Source organism: Herpailurus yagouaroundi, unplaced genomic scaffold (assembly GCF_014898765.1).
Source record: "Herpailurus yagouaroundi ecotype Mexico unplaced genomic scaffold, PumYag 203, whole genome shotgun sequence".
NCBI lineage: Eukaryota > Metazoa > Chordata > Mammalia > Carnivora > Felidae > Herpailurus > Herpailurus yagouaroundi.
In genome coordinates this window covers 22,783,423-22,802,378 of record NW_024412434.1, presented here as the reverse complement: position 1 = coordinate 22,802,378, position 18,956 = coordinate 22,783,423, and the positions used below count along the sequence as shown (strand labels likewise).

The window sequence follows — 18,956 nt, the reverse complement described above, 5'->3', positions numbered from 1 at the left end:
GGAGTGTGGTGGGTGCAGAGTGGGGCAGGGGGCAGCGGGGAAGTCTAACAGGTCTGGCAGTGGTCACTGCTGCTAAAGGGCTTCTCTCCCTTGTGGAAAATGGACCTGGTAAGTTCAACAAACTCAGGAGAGGAACCACTGTGGTGTCATCAGCATCAGGGACCTAAGTGGCAACTAGGGAAACTGAAAACAAATGCATGGACTCCCCAGTAGAAAGTCACCCATCGTGCCAGACTCCTCGTCTTCCCTCACTGATTCTTCTTATCTCTAACATCGTCCTTGTTCCACCTCCTGGAGGATAGCAGAAGGGACCATATACATGATTGTGCATGGTTCCTTCCACCTGAGAACCCTTGTTGTGCGGTGAATCCGTGTCAGTCTGTCCCCGAGACAGAGGTGAGGAGAAGAGACAGCCGGGTTCGGGGGATCCCCTAAAGTTGCCAAGAATTGGTTTCCGTAGGCGGAATCCATTGGCAGTGACCAAGCGCCGCTGGGAACGTCTGATTCCATTAATCACTCTGTGATCAATCTGTTGTGGGTTTTTTGTGTTTCTATTTCATAATCGTAGTTCTAGTTGATTCTGGAAGGTTTCTGTCGATGCGAGGCATGTGGTGCTGTGAGGGAAAATCCTACTCGATGTGTGGATTTGGGCAGAAGATCTTGGTTCTGACATTTTTCCTTTGGTTCTTTGGTAGAACCCCCAACCTCTCCCCCTTGGGTTTATAGAATTCTATAGATATATATTTATCTCAAGTTTATGTTCCAGAAGGAACACTGTCTGAAGACTCACAATTTACTGTGCTAAGTAGAGTGAATTCTTCTCCCCGGAAGGGACTTTAAAACTATATATTTGTATTTCCTTTGGTCTGTGGATGGATGTGTGTCCCTGTCAGATGGGTAAGCAGAGGGAGAGGAAAGTCTGAAATTCTTGCTTAAGCATCTTTTGATGTTGACTGAAGAACAGACCCTCAGGCTCTGGTATTGGGTTGATATTGGTCCTTCTAGTGGTTTCTTTTGATGTAGGAGCATTTGTCTCTAATTATAACTGTGTAGAAGCCATGTGTAGTGCCCCTCTGAAGGAAAAAGAGTTGGTCCTTGACAAGTCTAGAGACAGAGAGTGACTCAGTGGACAGTGGTTTCTCCATGGCCCGTGTGCACAGGGCCCAAGTTGCTGAGGCCTCGAGTGGGTAATGGACGAACCTATTCCTGTTTGAGCCCTTAGGGAAGTTCTGCCCCCCTGCCTGAGTATGGTACCTAGGGTGGGTGACATGGTGGCCACTGAGGTGCTGGCTCTGGGGCTCGATGACCACAGAGCCTCCTCGGAGAAATGAGCTCTCCAACCCCGAATGTCCTTTGCTGCTCTGCCTTTGCAGAGTTCAGTTTACATTTTCAGGCAGAAAAGTCTCCCCCACTCAGGGCATCATGTGTGCTTTTGTTTGTTTGTTTAAAAAAAAATAAGCCGCTTATTGAAAACTTGTGTGTTTTTGCCAATTAATTAACCCCATGTCAATACCACGCGTTGCACCAGCTCATGCTTCAATGATATCCTTACCTGCCTCTAAGAATTAATTAATGTTTGCAGCGTGCTCTGAAATTTTCTTGGGATGGAAGGACCTGTGAGGAAGCTAGAAATTTTGGCACTACTTTGTCATTTACTTGGGTGTGGGGGCTGGCAAGGGGATGGGCATACTCTTTCTCCACAGGAGCCATTCTGGGAGCATCCCTGTTCACTCAAAGGCCACTGCTGCAGTGTTCTGTGGGGTGGCAGGTGGCACCGGGTGGTGGCCAAACCCACGTGGACATCCACATGTCCCATTGCATGAAGGTACTTGTTTGCATCAAGATGTCCAGTAGGGAGCTATGCTCGCTAAAAAAAGTAACAGTAATGCGGACGATTGTTGTTATTATTCCTTAGACCTTGGTAGTGGGATCGGAGGAGCCACAACTCCTGCGTCTAAGCCGCTTCCTTTTCTCCCTCTTTGTTCACAGCGGGGCGTTTTCTGAAGTGGTCTTAGCCGAAGAGAAGGCGAGTGGCAGGCTCTTTGCGGTGAAGTGCATCCCGAAGAAGGCGCTGAAAGGCAAGGAGAGCAGCATAGAGAACGAGATAGCGGTTCTGAGAAAGTAAGTGACCCGGGTGGGGGCACTGCCTCCTTCTCCAGCCACCTTTGGATTGTTGGGTCCCAATCCAGGGGAAGGAGCGGCAGCCAGGAGCTAGTTGCTCAGCGGCGGTCAAAGAGGGTGATCCGAGCGCTGGAGGGGGTGGGCTGTGTTAAGGATGACTGATGTTCTTACGTTGCATTCAGAGCATTTTGCGTATGCAGTAAAATCCTGATTTGCGAGTATAATTTGTTCCAGAAATATGCTTGCAATCCAAACCCCTTGTATACCAAAGTGAATTTCAAGAACCATTGGCTCAGTCGTGATCATGTGACGTTCAGCGTCACATACGACTCATGTTGCAAGACATTGCTCGTTTATCAAGTTAAAATTTATTAGAAATGTTTGCTCGTCTTGCAGAACACTCACAGAACAAGCTACTCACAATCCAAGGCATTTCAATTAAATATTATATATATTATGCATATATAATATATAATCTCACAGCTTTTGTGGCAGTCATTGGAGCTACTCTTTCCAAAGAACAGCAGTCAGGTGGACTTGGTTTTGAACACACCCTAGCTGGGCGACCGTGGGCTGGTCCCTGAACTCTGAGCCCTTCTCCATGAACTGGAATTAATGATCTCTCCCTCACAGGGGTCCTCGGGAGTAGGTGAGATGGTGCCTAACAAGTGTTTATAAAGTGCTTTCAACAGCACCTGCTATGTTGTGAGTGCTTAGCACAGGGTAGCCACCTGCTGCTCGTATTGTTATCATTTCTTTTCTTTTACAAGAAGGAGATGGAGCTCAGAGTAGAGTCACTTGTCCCACACCTTGTGGCTCCTCTGTGGCAGAGCCTGGAGAGCCAACTCCATTCACCAGGGTTATTCCATGCTCTTTAATGGGTCTTCTGCTTTCTGCCACACACACACGGTGCATGGCCCCCAGCCCATCCCACAGAGTGCACTGCTCAAGTGCTTCACCTCTTCATTGGGTTTTATTTTTGCTCCCATGTGTAATAGAACCACAATCTTGCCTCTAGCATAGTAGCATACACAAAGCTATGGCTGGATCCACCCAGATGCCTGTGTCTTTTGCTGCCCAGCCAGCTGCCCACATCACTGTGATCATGCTGCTGCCCCGAGTCTCACAGGTTTGGGGGAACAAACCCTTATATGGTACCTGCTTTTGCACGTTTGGAGTGTATCTGAGCATTATGCTATGAAGTTTTTAAGAGCTTCTATTAATGAAGGATGTTGGAAATATCCTTGAAATTTTTGGGGTTTGGAATCCACACACAGCAAGAATGCATGTACAGATAAGCAAAGCAGAATGGGAACACGCCTTATAGGGCGTCAAAACAATATCTTACATACTCACATTCTTCCAGTGTAACCCACCTCTCCCACTTGTCTCCCTGGGACCAGTAGTGTCTGTTGAATGATGCTGTGTTGCCATCAGTGTGAACCCAGGGCCACCAAAGTGGTCAGGATGGTCTGTCCTGTTCCGCAGCATGTGTGATATGTGTTCCAGAACAAATAGGTCTCGACAGCTTTTCAGTGTAAGGGTTTTTGCTTATTTGTTTGGTTGTTTGGTTGGTTTCTAGGTTCTTTGGATTGTCTATTAGGGATCCAAAGAGTTTCAGATTGTCCTGTGGAGGATTGCATGAAACAAGTCTATGGAAGAGAATTTGGGAAAACAAATTACTCTAAGTACATTAGCATCGAGCAGGAAAGCACTATGTTAATGAAACATTTATTTAAATTGCTTATCTTCCAATATGAAATCAGCACTTGGGGGAGAGGGTATTTGCAGCCACGTCGCGAATATATGACATGTTAGGTAGAATTCTGGGTGGGCCCAGAGCCTTCCAGAGCCTCCACCGGGGGCCCAGGGGCTGCCACTGCTGAATTGAGAATGGCACCTTTATTTTCAGGTAACTCCCTCATAGGCTTAGAAGCCACACAACCAGGGAAGTCAGTTTTTATTCTCAGGGTTATTCTGCATCTACACGGGCAAGGGACCCACAGATACAGACATCACGAGTCTTGGTTTACACCACGATCATTCTCCTTTAATTAATGTCTCAACCCTGAGCCTGAGTCAGTAATCACTTCTAGGGAGAGGGCATTGAGAGGCAGGGAGGGCAGGGACTTGGAGGGATTCGTTTCGATCGTTTCTCACTCCCAGCTGTTGGAGGGCCTTGAAGTGTGATTCTTCTTTGAAGAACAAAGAACAGAGAAATGATTCCTCAGGGGATAAGAAGGTTCTGTATCTCCTGTACTGATGTAGTTTTGGTCTTCCGCAGATGATTTGCAAGTGAAATAAGAGGCAGTTCCATATCAGAAGCAGCCAGACTGAAAGTACGCGAGCGGTCAGGAAAATAGTTCTGGAGCCGTTAGAATGTGATCGTTGAAACATGCACACATTTAACCAGTATTTATTAAAGTCCTACGCACCAGGTGGCACTGCTAGGCGCCGAGGTTGAAGAGATAAGAGATAGTTTCTGCCTTCCTTGTGTTCCTGAGTAAGTGTGATCATGTCGTAGATACCGTGAGAGAAGACTGGCCAGAGGCTTAAGGCTAGGGCTGTCTGGTGCTTCCTTCGGGGTGGGGTGTGAGCAGACGTTTCCTGGAGGAGGTGGGTTCACACAATGAGTATATTTTGGGGTGGTGCAGAGAGGCAGGGGGATATTCTGACCAGGAGGAGCCACCCCATCAGACGGGAGGCAGGCTCGTGTGCTGGGAACGGCACGTAGCTCATCTGACCAGGGCAGAGGGTTCAAGGTGAGGCATGGGGACATGGGGTTGGAGAGGTTGGACTGTAGGGGATCACATTCCCTGCTTTGGACTTGGAACATCATTCCATAGTTGATGGAATAGCCACCGAAGGGTTTTAATGCAAGAACAACGTGATCAGGATTGTTTCATTAAGATTATTGTGGTGGAACATTGGATAGATTGGACGCGGGGGGGCCTCAATGCACCGGGGCAGTGTCGTCAGAGGAGTCTGGGAAGCAACACATTGAAACAGGAGCTGTGAGCCAGGATGGAAGAGACAGAGATGCGGGTGTGCACAGAATGGAATCTCCAGGACATAGGGATTTGGAAGACGTGGAGAGAGGGTTGAGAGGAGATAGGGTTGTAGGATAACTACCACGTTTCTGATTGGATAGCTGGGGTGGATAGCAGCTCCTTAACTGAGATCAGAAATGCAAGCAGGTTGCCTGGGTAGCTTATTGAGTTAAGCATCGGACTTCAGCTCGGATCATGATCTCACGGCTGGTGGGTTTGAGTCCCATGTCAGGCTCTGTGCTGACAGCTGGGAACCTGGAGCCTGCTTCGGATTCTGTGTCTCCCTCTCTCTCTGCCCCTCCCCTGCTTGCACTCTGTCTCTCTTTCAAAAACAAAATAAACATTAAAAAAAATTTTTTTTCTAAAAGAAAGAAATGCAAGCACTGGAGGGCAGGTGGTGAATTCTGATTTAGACTCACTGAGTTTGAGGGTCTTGGGATGGCCAGTTGACCAGCCAGTCTGGAATATGGTTGTGATCTGGGCTTGGTGGATGTTAAAGTTTTCTGAAATGACGTAGAACAAAAAAATCTTTTGGTACTTTCTACAGCTATATCACTGTAGATGGGGTCCCAAGGAGACCTACTTTTTGCCCGCTTCTGCTCTGTACCCTAGTCATTTGTGTGTTTCTGTGCCATTTTTGATCTAAGCAGGCCCATCTGAGAGATCGCTTGTGCTCTTATGGGCTGTGAGCTTATGCAGGGCGAGAGATTTATGTATTTCATTGAATCAAAGTAATGTAGCTAATTTATCCTTAAGGATGTCTTTATACTTGCTCTGAAAGTGGTTCTAAAATGAATTTTCTACTTGATAAATAGATATTAAAACAGGCTCAAAAGGAATAAAAAATGACTAACATCACAGTACACAGTTGCTGTGTAGCAGAGAACTCCTGATCTCATCTGGCATTTAAGAGGCAGGGTCTATATGATCCTGCATGAGTTTCTCCAGCAGAATGGTTGGTTTTATAGTCTCAGGAATGGAGTGTTTTATGCCTTATGGAATATCACGTTCTTAATGTTCCATCCCCTGATTGGATTATAGAGCTTATAGTTTTTATGGTGTTATTTACTTCGAGGGCAGACATTACCCAAATTGAATTTCGAGAACCCCCTGTGCATTTTTGGAGAGGCAGAAAGGCATATATAGGAGTGTGCATTTAAATGCAAGATGAGGAGAGAAGGAGAAACATGAAGCTGGAAAATGGAGACAAGAGAAGCAAAACAAATGTATCTAGAAGATCCCTTTCCTAATAGCTGGGGGAACCGAGGCTCAGCCTGGTTTAGAGGCACCGTGTGAATGAGGTGTGGCACCAGAGTTCACCGTGCTGTTCCCAAGGATACTCTGCAGCTGCAGAGATCGTCTTGCTGAGGGGAGGGATCTGGGGAGGACCTGCTTTGAAATTGGATATTCTCCATCTGGGTGCATTGGAGAGTCCTAGCTGAGCGTCTCCATTGTTTTCTCCCTAAATCAGTGATCTTCTACCCTGGGTGCAGGTTAAAATCACCTGGGATGCTTTTCCAAACATCCTGATGCCCAGGCCCCATCCTAGACCGAGTGTGTTGGAGGTTATGGTGGGGTTCCTCCCCTGCTCCCACCTCATGATTCAAACACACCAACTTCTCTGTGTTGAGAAGAGCCGTTTAGGGTCCTTACCTCCTAGTCTCCCCGCCCAGGGGATGGGAACGCCCTTCTGTGTTCAGGAGTGTGGAAAGATGTGCACGCACAAACCTGCCAGGCAGTTTCCTTGAGGCGAGAGGTTTCACTTTAGGACGGCACTCAACTGTGGTCCCTTTCAAAGAGCCGGGTTTCATTGTAAGCCAGGGGAATTGACATGAGCCTACCATCCCATTAGTGGGGAGCCCAGCTATTGGCCACTGGCTGGGTGCAAGAGGCGAGCCTGGCTCTTTCAGGGTGGCAGAAGGAAGAGGGACAGTTAATGGCCATTCCTGGCCTGAAGAGGCTGGCGTAGGAGTTGGTCAGGTCAGCACAACTCAGCAACAGGTGTGTATGGGAAGGGGATGGGGGCTGCTAAAGGTGGCAAATGCCAAAACCTAGGAGCCCCTGTGACCAAGGTCAGGGTGGATTGCTGGAAGCGTGGTGGGGCTGGGCCTTCTGGAGAGAGAGTGAGTCAACACTTAACCAGCCACAGCAGGGCTCCAGAGGCTTGGATGCTCCTTGCCATAGCTTGATTCTCTGGTTTTCTTAGACCAGACCCATTTCTCTTGGTGCAGACTAACTTGAAGGGAGGCGGCTTGAACACCAAAAGGTGAGGACAGCTGGTTTTGTATTAAGTAATAGCCTTCAGAGAAAGGCTTCCCCGTAGATTAACTCATTTAAATCTGGCTGGCTTCTGTTCCTGTGGCTTTGTTCTCATGGCCGGCTGGCCCTGTTCACTGTTTAAATCACTGCCAAGCGCCAGTTTATTGTGTGTGTTAGGGAAACATACGCTTCAATAGAAATTCATTGATTCAGGGTGAACAAAACTACTTTTCCAATGACTGAAAATGGCTAAGCTGGTAAAGCTTGAGTTTCTTGGGCACCAGCACAGCTTTTTAAGGGTCTGTCTGACCTGTCTAGAAGGTGGTATTCTAACACAGGGAGGCCTTTCTTTGGGAAGGTAGTTTTGGAATTAAGGACACTGGCAGGAAGTATGAAAAGTCATGGCGAAAGGCCATGTGATAACAAATAGGGGGGTTTATCGTTTTTGATTCTAGAACCCTGACTACCCTAGAAAACCCTTACTGAAAGTTCCTGAATTTTGGACAAAAAAAAAAAGTCATTCACTTAAAACAGAGGTTGAGGGATGCGGGTCCCTTATTTGGTCATTGTGTGATTAAGGTCTCAATCTTGCCGAGCTCGGAGCACGCATGTGTGGGTGTGTCTGTCCAGTGACCCCAGGCCTCCTGGAATGTGGACACAGCCCATCCCGGACCTGTTGAAACCCGACTCTGGGGAAGCATCGAATGACAAGGAAGAGCTGACACTCTTCCCTATGGCCCTACCGGAGACCTGACCTCGATCTTGCCTGATTTGGTGTGCTTCCTCCCTTTTTTTCTCTATACCTACGCTTCTCTAGTTCTGGGGGCCCTGTGGGTCTGACTCCTGAGTGAGGAGTCTTTCCCTGCCGGGTAGACAGCTCAGCTTTGTGTGGACCACCGTTTGTACCCACAGTTGATACCCACTGTTTATTTCATCTTCACGTTTTGTGTGTATGTGAGAAATGAAAAATGGTCTGAAGCCAGTACAGTTTTATAGCCAGAGAGACTACGTTCGATGCTTTCTAGTGGCTTCACGTGGTACCCTGTCCACATAATCCAAGAACATTTTTTATTTGATTTGTGATCCAGAATCAGCAGATTTTTTAATTATTGTCCATTATATTTATTATCATCAGTGTATTTTATTTTATTATCAATTCCTTGGGCATTGCTTGCAGACCTCCAAGAATGCAAGGAAAATAGAATTGGTGGTATCCCTTACTGCAAAACAGGGATGCTCAGACTGGCCTGAGCAGGCATGTTGGTTCATCCATGCAGTGACCATGAGCCTCTGAGACCTCTCCAGCCTACGGTTTCTGCTTCCCAAATACTGCCTTAAGTGTGGCTTTCCTGGATTGGCCAGTCTCCCTTCCATCAGTCCCTGCTCCCACAGCACTAGAAATAAGAGAAATAAGAGTTTATTTTATTTTATTTTTTAATTTTTAAAATTGTTTATTTATTTTTGAAAGAAAGAGAGAGAGGGAGACACAGAATCCGAAGCAGGCTCCAGGCTCTGAGCTGTCAGCACAGAGCCCGATGCGGAACTCGAACTCATAAACCGCGAGATCATGATCTGAGCTGAATTCGGACGCCCAACCGACTCAGCCACCCAGGCTGTCTGTGAAATAAGAGTTTAAATGCATGCCTGATGTTGATTCCACAAAGCCACCTGCATGATGGACTCCAAACACTTGTGAACAGGCGTCCCACTTGGTGATCTTTCCGTCTAGTGTGCACCTCCCTGCCCCCCCCCACCCCGTGTTGTAGTTTAGATCTCCCCAAAAGGAACAGATGATTCCTGAACAGACGATTCAAGCCTCTGCCTTTCCCCACCTCTCCTACCTGCGTCAGCGGGCCATGCCTCAGATGAGATGCCCTTCCTTGAAGATCCTCCCATGATTGTCCTTGCCTGGGTAGCCTTGCCCTCTGAGACCCCATGGCACAGCATTTACCTCTGTCCCTCCTGCTTCTGCCTGTGATGTCTGCTTTCTGAACCCAGCCCTGAACTGAAGAGGTGATGGTGAGGGTGGAGGCCAGGGTTAGGTGGGGGACTCCAGGGATAAGAAGGAGGTTAGAAGAATGAACTTGGGTACTGAGTAAGGGAAGAGGGACCAGGGTAAGGAAGGAATCTGTTCTGATTTACAGCCCTCTCTGGCCTTGTGACCCAGAGGATGGCAGGTGTATCAGCCCATGCGGGCATTCTAGAAGAGGAGGGGAACGTGATTCTTCTATGGCCACGGAGCACACTTAAATCCAGTCTGGCTGTTCTACCCACCTTTTCTACTGTGTATGTGACAATGCAGGTATTTAGAGCCGTTGAAGAAACAACATGTTTCCTCACACGTTTAGAGGCAGTGTCCCTTATTTGCAGGCTTGTTTCCATCCTATCTAGAGTGCTACCTCCCTGCTCCCTGCCACCTAACCCCGTGGCTGGGGAGTGAGCCTCATGTGGGCTGGTTGCTGGTCGAAGTTCCTCTAACAATATATCTTCGCAAATGCTTTCCTCCTTCTTCTGTGAACTTACTTTGCTCACGATTGATACAGATTTCACTTAAATGATTCCGACAGAAGTGTGTATATATTTTGTAACCTAATGCTTTAAAAAAGCCAGAATAGCTTCTATTAGAGGATCACACAGTAGGAAAAATGAAGTTCAGAAGTCCCGAGATAGACTAAGATGGCAAATCCAGACAAATAAATAAATATACATCAAAGGTCTACTGTTTTTTTTTTTTTTTTCTGTTAAACTTTGATTTTGTGACAGTTCTGTTCTCTGCATGGTTTGGACATTATTTATATGATCAGAAAAATTATTTTAGTGGGGTTTTATTTATGATTGATCATTTAGTTTATGTATCATTTGGAGAATCAATTTTACTTTACATATTTGAAGTCCAAGGTTATCATTGAGGTGGTTTAAACAGTCACTATTTTATTTCATTTTAGTTTTTTTAATGTTTATTTATTTTTGAGAGAGAGAGAGAGAGAGAGAGAGAGACAGAAAGGTGGAGACAGAGAATCCTAAGCAGGCTCTGTGCTGTCAGCACAGAGCCCCACACAGGGCTCGAACCCACAGACTGTGAGATGACCTGAGCCGAAATCAAGAGTTGGATCCTCAACAGACTGAGCCACCCACGTGCCCCTAAACAGGCACTATTTTAAAGCTGTATGACGGACCATCTTTTCTCAAAGTCAGTTTAAAATTGAGGCCAGAGTCTTAGGTGACTGTCTGAAGTTTTCAAGAAGTATGTAACAAAAGAAATCATTTCTAAAATAGTAGTTGCATGGAATTTGATAAATGGGGTTCAGTATCCAATTTTTAGCCATTTGCATTTTTTTAATAAATATTTTTAAAATAGTGTTGACTGTATGATTCAGACATGTGGTAGGTATCACCGGGGACTCCAAACACACACAAGCGTATTTGTGAACAAGTACTGTGTTGTGATAGATCTGGTGTCAGAGCTGATGTGTTGGATACACGCATGTATACATGTGCCTGTGTGCATATATTCATGTACGTCTGTGTGGATATGTATATACACATATGCACATGTTCACACATGTACATATACACATATACACACATTTAAAAATTTTTTTCATAATGTTTATTTATTTTTTGAGATAGAGACAGAGTATGAGCAGGAGAGGGGTAGAGAAGGAGGGAAACACAGAATCCGAAGCAGGCTCCAGGCTCTGAGCTGTCAGCACAGAGCCTGACGCAGGGCTCAAACTCGTAAACTGTGAGATCGTGACCCGAACCAAAGTTGGGAGCTTAACTGACTGAGCCACCCAGGTGCCCCGATATACACACATTTTAAATACATTTCGGTATTTTTATATGTTTCTACTGCAGAGCAGAACATTCTTCTTGCTGAATTTGGTAAATATACCCTCAAGACTTGTTAAAACTCTGAGTGTAGGTACCTAAGTAAGATAATAATACATAAAAGCCTTCTGGAGCTTTGAAATGTTCACGTGTTAGGGATGATGCAATGTTAGGCATGACTACCCCCATTCTACTTTAGTAAGAGCTCGGAATATCTCTGTGGGAGAGGTGAGAGCAGAAACTGTTGTATCATTTCATGGAAGGAGAGCCTGAGGTATAGAGTATAATTTGAGTGCGTGATGGAGCAGGGGGCACAGCAGAGAGCTTTTCTTTTTTTTTTTTTTTTTAATTTTTTTTTCAACGTTTATTTATTTTTGGGACAGAGAGAGACAGAGCATGAACGGGGGAGGGGCAGAGAGAGAGGGAGACACAGAATCGGAAACAGGCTCCAGGCTCTGAGCCATCAGCCCAGAGCCTGACGCGGGGCTCGAACTCACGGACCGCAAGATCGTGACCTGGCTGAAGTCGGAGGCTCAACCGACTGCACCACCCAGGCGCCCCGAGAGCTTTTCATTAGTGGGGCTGCCTTCCATGTTTTAGGGTGCCCAGCCCTCCCTTCTGTTAGGAAACCACCATGGGAACTTTGGATGCTCTAGAAACAACAGGTAGGAGTCTGAGTGCTTGTAGTAAGAAGTAAATATCTATAGGTTTCAATAGATGATTGACGTCAACACGTGTCAGTAGATTAATTGAAATAGATGTGAATTAATTCAAGTAAGATATTGACGGGGCCCCTGGGTGGCTCAGTCGGTTAAGGATCTGACTCTTGCTTTTGGCTCAGGTTGTGATCTGGTGGTTTGTGAGATCGAGCCCAGTGTCAGGCTCTGCACTGATAGCGTGGAGCCTGCTTGGGATCCTCTCTCTCCCTCCCTCTCTCCCTCTCTCTCTCAACATAAATGAACATTAAAAAAATTGATAACTCAAAAGTCAGAATCCAGCTCTTGTCTCAACCTAGGTCACTGAAGTCTAGAGCAATTTATACCTATCCTTTGAGATTTTAAATATAGTTATTCTCAGTTTGCCGTAATTTAGAAACTAGCTGGGACTTCTACGAGCACTGTTTTATGTAATCCTATGAAGTGGATGTTATCCACATCTTACAGATGAGGAACTGGGACTTCCTATGAAATTTCCAGAGGCCATGTAAGTAATACCAGGCAGAGCTTTCCCATTATGATTTGATCCATCTGGTGTCAGCGTGTTGTCTCTTTAAATCAGGGCTATGTGTGTTTCAGATTCTGTGTCTCCCTCTCTCTCTGACCCTCCCCCATTCATGCTCTGTCTCTCTCTGTCTCCAAAATAAATAAACGTTAAAAAAAAATTTTTTTTTAATCAGGGCTATGTGTTCTTTTTTTTTTTTTTTTTTTAATGTTTATTCATTTTTTTGAGAGAGAGACAGAGTGCGAGGGAGGGAGGGGCAGAGAGAGGGAGACACAGAATCTGAAGCAGGCTCCAGGCTCTGAGCTGTCAGCATAGAGCCCGACGTGGGGCTTGAACTCATGAACCACAACATCATGACCTAAGCTGATGTCAGATGCTTAGCCACATATTCTTGATGTAGGCAACAACCCGCTGCATGTAGGGGGTGCTCATTAATGGTGAAAGAATGAGCCTCTAATTGTCTACTTTCTGCTGTCATTAGAGAGGCAGTATAAAATATCGGTGAAGACCTGGGAATGAGCCTACCTAAGTTTTCACCCAATGACATCACTTAGAAGCTCTGTGACCTTGGGCAGATGATTTCAACTCTGTGCCTCCATTGTCAGGAAAATGGGGATAACATTAGTACTTGGCTCAGATAGTTGTTGGAGAGATTGAAGAATCAATGTGCATAAGGCACTTAGAAGAGCACCCGGCATGTAGTATGGGCTCTCCAGATACTTGCTGTTGACATGATTATTACGTGTGCAGAGGACATCCTCCTAGATGCTGGGAATAGTGGGAATAGGATGGTGGGAGAAGATGCCTTTCCAGAAGTTACATCACACAAGTTTGCATGCCCTGTAAGGTTGCCCTGTGGGAGCCCAAGGAAACCCTGCTGGCAGAAGGAACAGGGCCAGCAGCACGAGGTGGCCGGATCCCCAGTGTAGTTGCAGAATCACCGAGAATCTGTCAGCTTTGCTGGTTTTCTTGCTGAAAATAACTATGAAAGCCCATGCTCTCCTTGTCTGTCTTCCACTCTGCTTCCGCTAACATTAGTCACCGAGCCTTAGAACCGGAAAAGGAGCTTAGGGATCTTGGTCCAGCCCTCTGACGTTCAGGTGAAAGAGACAGGTCCAGCGAGGTTCGGTGACTGGCCCACGATCACAGAGCTAACATGAGCAGGTGTGGATCCAGAGTGGTGGTTTCTGACCTCCTAATTCAGAGCCCTTTCCACATACCCACACTGGCTCCCTTGGAGGGCTTCCCTTAGGAAAATGAAAGACCTAACTCTTCCTTGTCTTTAAAAGTCCCTTGGTATGTTCGGTGCCCACTGAGGACTCTGTCGCACTAGCTTGGCCAGGTTCCAGTACAGGATATTGAATCAGGTTTGGAAAATTCCCCCGTGGTTTCAATGAGATGTGCTGTTCTTTCTGCTCCCGCCTCTGTGGTGATGCGGGGCTGCTGTGGTTCTTGTGTTCTGACCCACACTGCCTCTGGTACTCTGGAATTCACCAGAAAGAGGCCCAGGGACCAGCCTCAGAGCCTGTGTTTCGGATGAAACACGTGAAGGCTTCGCTCCCATTTCAGGTGTGTTTGATGATGTTGGTCCTTTGTGCCCGTTTCTTGTCAAGAAAATGAAGATAGTACCTCTCAGAAGTGCAGTGGGAGGAAGCCAGCTGCAGACTGGGGAATAATTTGGGAAATATGGAATGCTTCTCGGGGGTGCGGTTGTAATCCGGGAAACCTGCTCCACTCTCCCCATCCAGCCTCAGGACAGGGAGATGTGCTAAACGCCTGTGCCCAGCTCCTATTCCTTCTTTGGCCTGCCCGATCCTTTGCCGTCTCTGTACCTTTCCAGGATGTTCTAGAAACAAGGGGAGAGCAGTCTTCTTACATGCTGCCCTGGACATCAGACTGGGTTTGAGGGACGTTGGGTCATCTCACAGAGGCCCAGGGTAGGTGAGGCAGGACAGGGGGAGCCGCTGAGCAGGGTCTCGATTCACAGGTGCTGTTTGTGGGATAAGTCCATCTGTTCAGGAAGCCACAGAACTTTCATTAATGGAACATTTTTATACATCCATACGTAACTTTTTTTAGATCTAAAGGTCTTGCAGACCTTCTTTTAGGTCTTGCAGAAAGAAGTTTTCATTCAAGCATTGGCTATTCTTCAACGTTTATTTATTTTTGGGACAGAGAGAGACAGAGCATGAACGGGGGAGGGCCAGAGAGAGAGGGAGACACAGAATCGGAAACAGGCTCCAGGCTCTGAGCCATCAGCCCAGAGCCTGACGCGGGGCTCGAACTCCCGGACCACGAGATCGTGACTTGGCTGAAGTCGGACGCTTAACCGACTGCGCCACCCAGGCGCCCCTGGCTGGCTATTCTTTTAATGAGTGTCCAGTCTGGAGAGAAAGGGATAATGCAGTTCTTCCTTCCTAACTTGCTTCCTTCCTTCCTTCCTTCCTTCCTTCCTCTTCCTTTCTTTCTTCCTCTCTTTTAAAACCTCAAGATTGTAGAAATAGGTGAGCAAGGGGACGCACCTTAACCTGACCCTCCAAGAGTATCCATGAATTAGTTGCTCATTGTTACTTATACCACAGTAACGCTGAAAAAAGAATAAGTTGCTTATTGGTGTAATTTCCTGGGGCATTATGGCCAGCCGTTTTTACTTTGCAGAACATAGTCACTTAGTGAAGTGACACAATATTTTTTTCTGCAGGCGTGGATGCTTTAGCTCATTTAGGTAGTTTGGGGACAATTGTTAGTAAGTTATTATGAAGTCCATTGGTCTTAACATGCTGTCAGTATGATTTTTCCAAAAAGATAGTATTCCTGCTTAAAAAATAATTTCGAATGAGTGGTTTTTCTTCCTTTGCAAATACAATAATGTCAAGCAGTATAGTACAAAGTTCTGAATGGAAATTTTGTTCTGAAGAAACTACTTATGCAAGAAATATGCCTGATATTTCCACAATATTGTTGCCAAGTCAGACGAACAGACGGCAGTGAGGCTTTTCAGAACACCTACTCTGGATCCTATAGTCTCTGAGCTCAGGAGTTCAGTTCGTGTGTGCAGTTTTGTCTCCTTTTACACTACTTACCTGCATCTACCTTTTGAACGAACTAACCCATAATGTCAATATATCATTTAGATTTTTCTTTTCATTGTGTCTCTTTTCGAATAGTGTCCTGTGCTACATTTATTATACAGAGTCTTGTTCTTTTAGAATTTGGTTTCCCAGGATACAGATCTAGTTGAAATTTGTCCTTTCTCCTCAAAAGAAACCTACCTGGAAAAATGAAAGGTGGTACGGTCTTGAAACCAGTGTGCTAGATGCCTGCGATTGCCTTTTCACTTAAAGAGATGTGGCAGTGACCCTGGGTGGGCTGTAGGTTCAAGAGCCGTCAAGTATTTGAAATAACGCAGGTCCCTTTAACAATTTTTTTTTAGTAGTTCAGACTTTTAGCTAATGTAGATGTGTCTTCTAATTACTCTGAATTGGATAGCTCTCACATCTACTTAAGAAGGCTGCATCCCACTTCCAAGACTGCAGAAATGTTCCTAGCCTTCAATTATTTCCTGCCTGCCTTCATTTACCTCTTTAAGATAGATTAAAAGGAATGGCTCCCTCTGTGGTCTCCCCTCCGGCTGAGCTGTTTTCACATCACCTCTTCTGCTTAAATGTACTTTCTCCTCAGCACCGGGCTGGGCTGGCCTTGGGTGGGGTCTGGTCTTCCGTTGCTTTGCTGGCCAGAGTGTGGTCTGGTGGAAAGCATCAGCCCTTCCAGAGAGCTTGTTAGAAATGCAGACTCCCAGGCCCCGCCCCGGCGCCTCTGAATTAGAAGATGCCAGGTAGCCAGACCCTCAAGACATTTGTTGGCTCCTTTACCCTTGAGACGCTCTGATCTAGGAAACTTCCCTGCAGGAAGCCAGATGATTTAGCTGCCCCTTCTGTGACATCGAGCAGCATCTGGTACTTTTCTCCCTTGAACCACTCACCACAATATAGAGTAATGAACCATTTCCTTTGTCTTTCTTTTCCACTGCATTGAAAGGTCCATGAGGACAGGGGTGATAACTGAGATCCAAATGTATTTGTAGTACCTGGCAAGGTCCCTGGGACATAGCAGGCAGGCCCTTTGCATTGGAGTAAACCAATTTCCCACCAGGAAAGATTGAGAAAGGTGATATGTATTCCCTTCCCTCTAAAAAATTTCTATAAGCTTTATTTCTTTCAGAGAATAGAATCTTAAGGTACTTTGAAAACGTAACTAGTTGTCTCTTAACAAAATGTTTGAGACTGACAAATCTACATTCATTTCAAAGAGAGAAATTGACACTAAAAAGTAACAAAAAATAGTTTCAACATGATACATTAAATCCCCATCAGAACAAGCTGAGAATTCCCCCTTTGGTTGCCAGTTCTTCTCTGATGGGACACTTAATACTCTCTTTTAAAATGTAGACTGAGGGAAATGTGTGAATGGTGCCCCAAAGGCAGACCCCTATAGTTTAAAACAATTCTGGTTGAGATTTGCCTCTCCTGTTTACAGCTTGTCCAGCATTTTAAATATGAAAAGGCCTCTAGTAATGGCTCTAAAGTTCCAGTGAGAAAACTACCTTCTGGAAAGATATTGGCATTAATTCGAGCCGAATTCCTAGATCCATCGATCTTCCTCCCTTCCTCCCTTCCTCCCTTCCTCCCTTCCTCCCTTCCTCCCTTCCTCCCTTCCTTCCTTCCTTAGTTTTATTTTTTGAGAGAGAGATAGAAAGCAAGTGGGGCGGTGGGGAGGGGGCGGCAAAGAGAGAGGGAAACAGAAACCCAAGCAGTTTCCATGCCATCAGTGCAGAGCCTGATGTGGGGCTTGAACCCACAAACTGTGAGATCATGACTTGAGCCCAAGTCAAGAGTTGGAGGCTCAACCGACAGAGCCACCCAGGCGTCCCTGAATTCCTAGATTTCATTTCAGTTTTTAAATGTTTATTTTATTTTTGAGAGAGAGAGAGGCAGAGAGAGAGACACACACAAAGGATCCCTGGGCTCAAACTCACGAACTGTGAAATCATGAGCTGAAGTTGGACGCTCAACCAACTGAGCCACCCAGGTACCCCCCCTAGATTTCATTTCTTGAGCCTTAGTGATCCCAGTACACACGCTTTCAAAAGCAAGTCAAATGCAGTAGTCTTCGAGGAACTGAGATGGTGAGAGAGGAAGCTTTCCTGGAACATCCATCAAGTGTGTGTAAGGTGGCTGGGACACACTGCAGGAGGGGCACAGAGGCCTGGCAGACGGGGTTGAGGAGAGGCACCGATCATAGCCACCTGGTGAGTCAGAAGAAAGCGGCATCAGAGAGACCTTGAAGGAAGGCAGACTTTTCCGGAAAGGCGGCAGGGGAGGGAGGTCTCAGGGGATGGAACAGCTGGAACACCTCTAGACAGAGAGAGACATCGTGTGCGGGCTGAGTCTGGAAGAGGGGCTGGAATGATGGAGAAGGTTAATGTGAGCAGGCGCAGGGAAGCCGGGTCAGAGCACAGAGGTACCCGCCGGTGAGGCTAAAGGGTTTGTTACCTCCTCCAGGGGCAGGGGGGGGTAGCCTCTGCAGCATTTTGCATAGGGGGGGGTGGTACTGGGGGGGGATGTTGGGGAGATGAAGATGGCTCCCCGAGATGGTGTGCGAGATGAAGGTCCCCCAGAGCTGCGCAGGGGAGGTAGAGGCTGTGACCTCTATGTGTATGTGTATGATCAGGGGGAGACCTGGCCAGGGCTGCGGCCCCACGGACTTCCCCTGGGACATAAGGAGGAAGGATCGGTATAGCTCTGGGTATATAGGGAGGTAAGCCTTGAGGGAAGCGTGTTTTGAAATCTGAGTATTTGGGGATGTGCTGGAGCACGGCCAGAAGTAGAGAAGCCAAGCCAATGGCCAGACACAGGGCTGTACCTTTGGACGTTTTTCTCTCCTTCCAAGGGGAGGTCTGACAGAATTAATTCGCAAGACCCCATAGGCCTGAGAGAAATGAGACAGGCTGAGAGAGCCATCAGCCCCAAACCCGCAGCCCTCCATGACATCACCGTGTTTGTTTCGGCTGTAGGGGGGTGATGTGGCGGGTGCGTTGTGTGGGGGATGGATCGTTTTTCCCCGTGTGCGAGACTGGCATGCCAGACACAGGTGGAGAGGTTGCACGTTGTGGCGTATTAAGGTTCGCACTGTCGAGATGCATTGTACTCGGGAGGGTGGACATTCAGACCTGTGGAGCCGCGACTATAGCCTGGATTTGTAGGATGGGCCAAATGGAACAAACACTTACTGTTATTGGTAGTACATAGTGGGAGGATTCATCTTCTGAAGTTTTGACTTCAGGTCTGTGTTTGTCACCACTGATGACTTTAGGATGCCCCTTCTTTTCTCCTTCCTGCTTTTCTCTTTCTTTCCTTCCTTCCAACCTCCCTCCCTCCCTCCCTCCCCTCCCCTCCTTCCAACCTCCCTCCCTCC

General features: G+C 46.7%; 1 protein-coding gene across 2 annotated transcripts in view; it reads left to right on the top strand.

Annotated features, from left to right (window-relative positions):
* The window catches only part of CAMK1D (calcium/calmodulin dependent protein kinase ID), a 440,028-nt gene that overhangs the window by 161,277 nt on the left and 259,795 nt on the right, over nt 1–18,956 (top strand). For both annotated transcript variants that reach the window (XM_040451430.1, XM_040451429.1), the window contains exon 2: nt 1,990–2,121. In XM_040451430.1, coding sequence (XP_040307364.1) covers nt 1,990–2,121 — 132 coding nt within the window. The remainder of the gene's footprint in view (nt 1–1,989; nt 2,122–18,956) is intronic.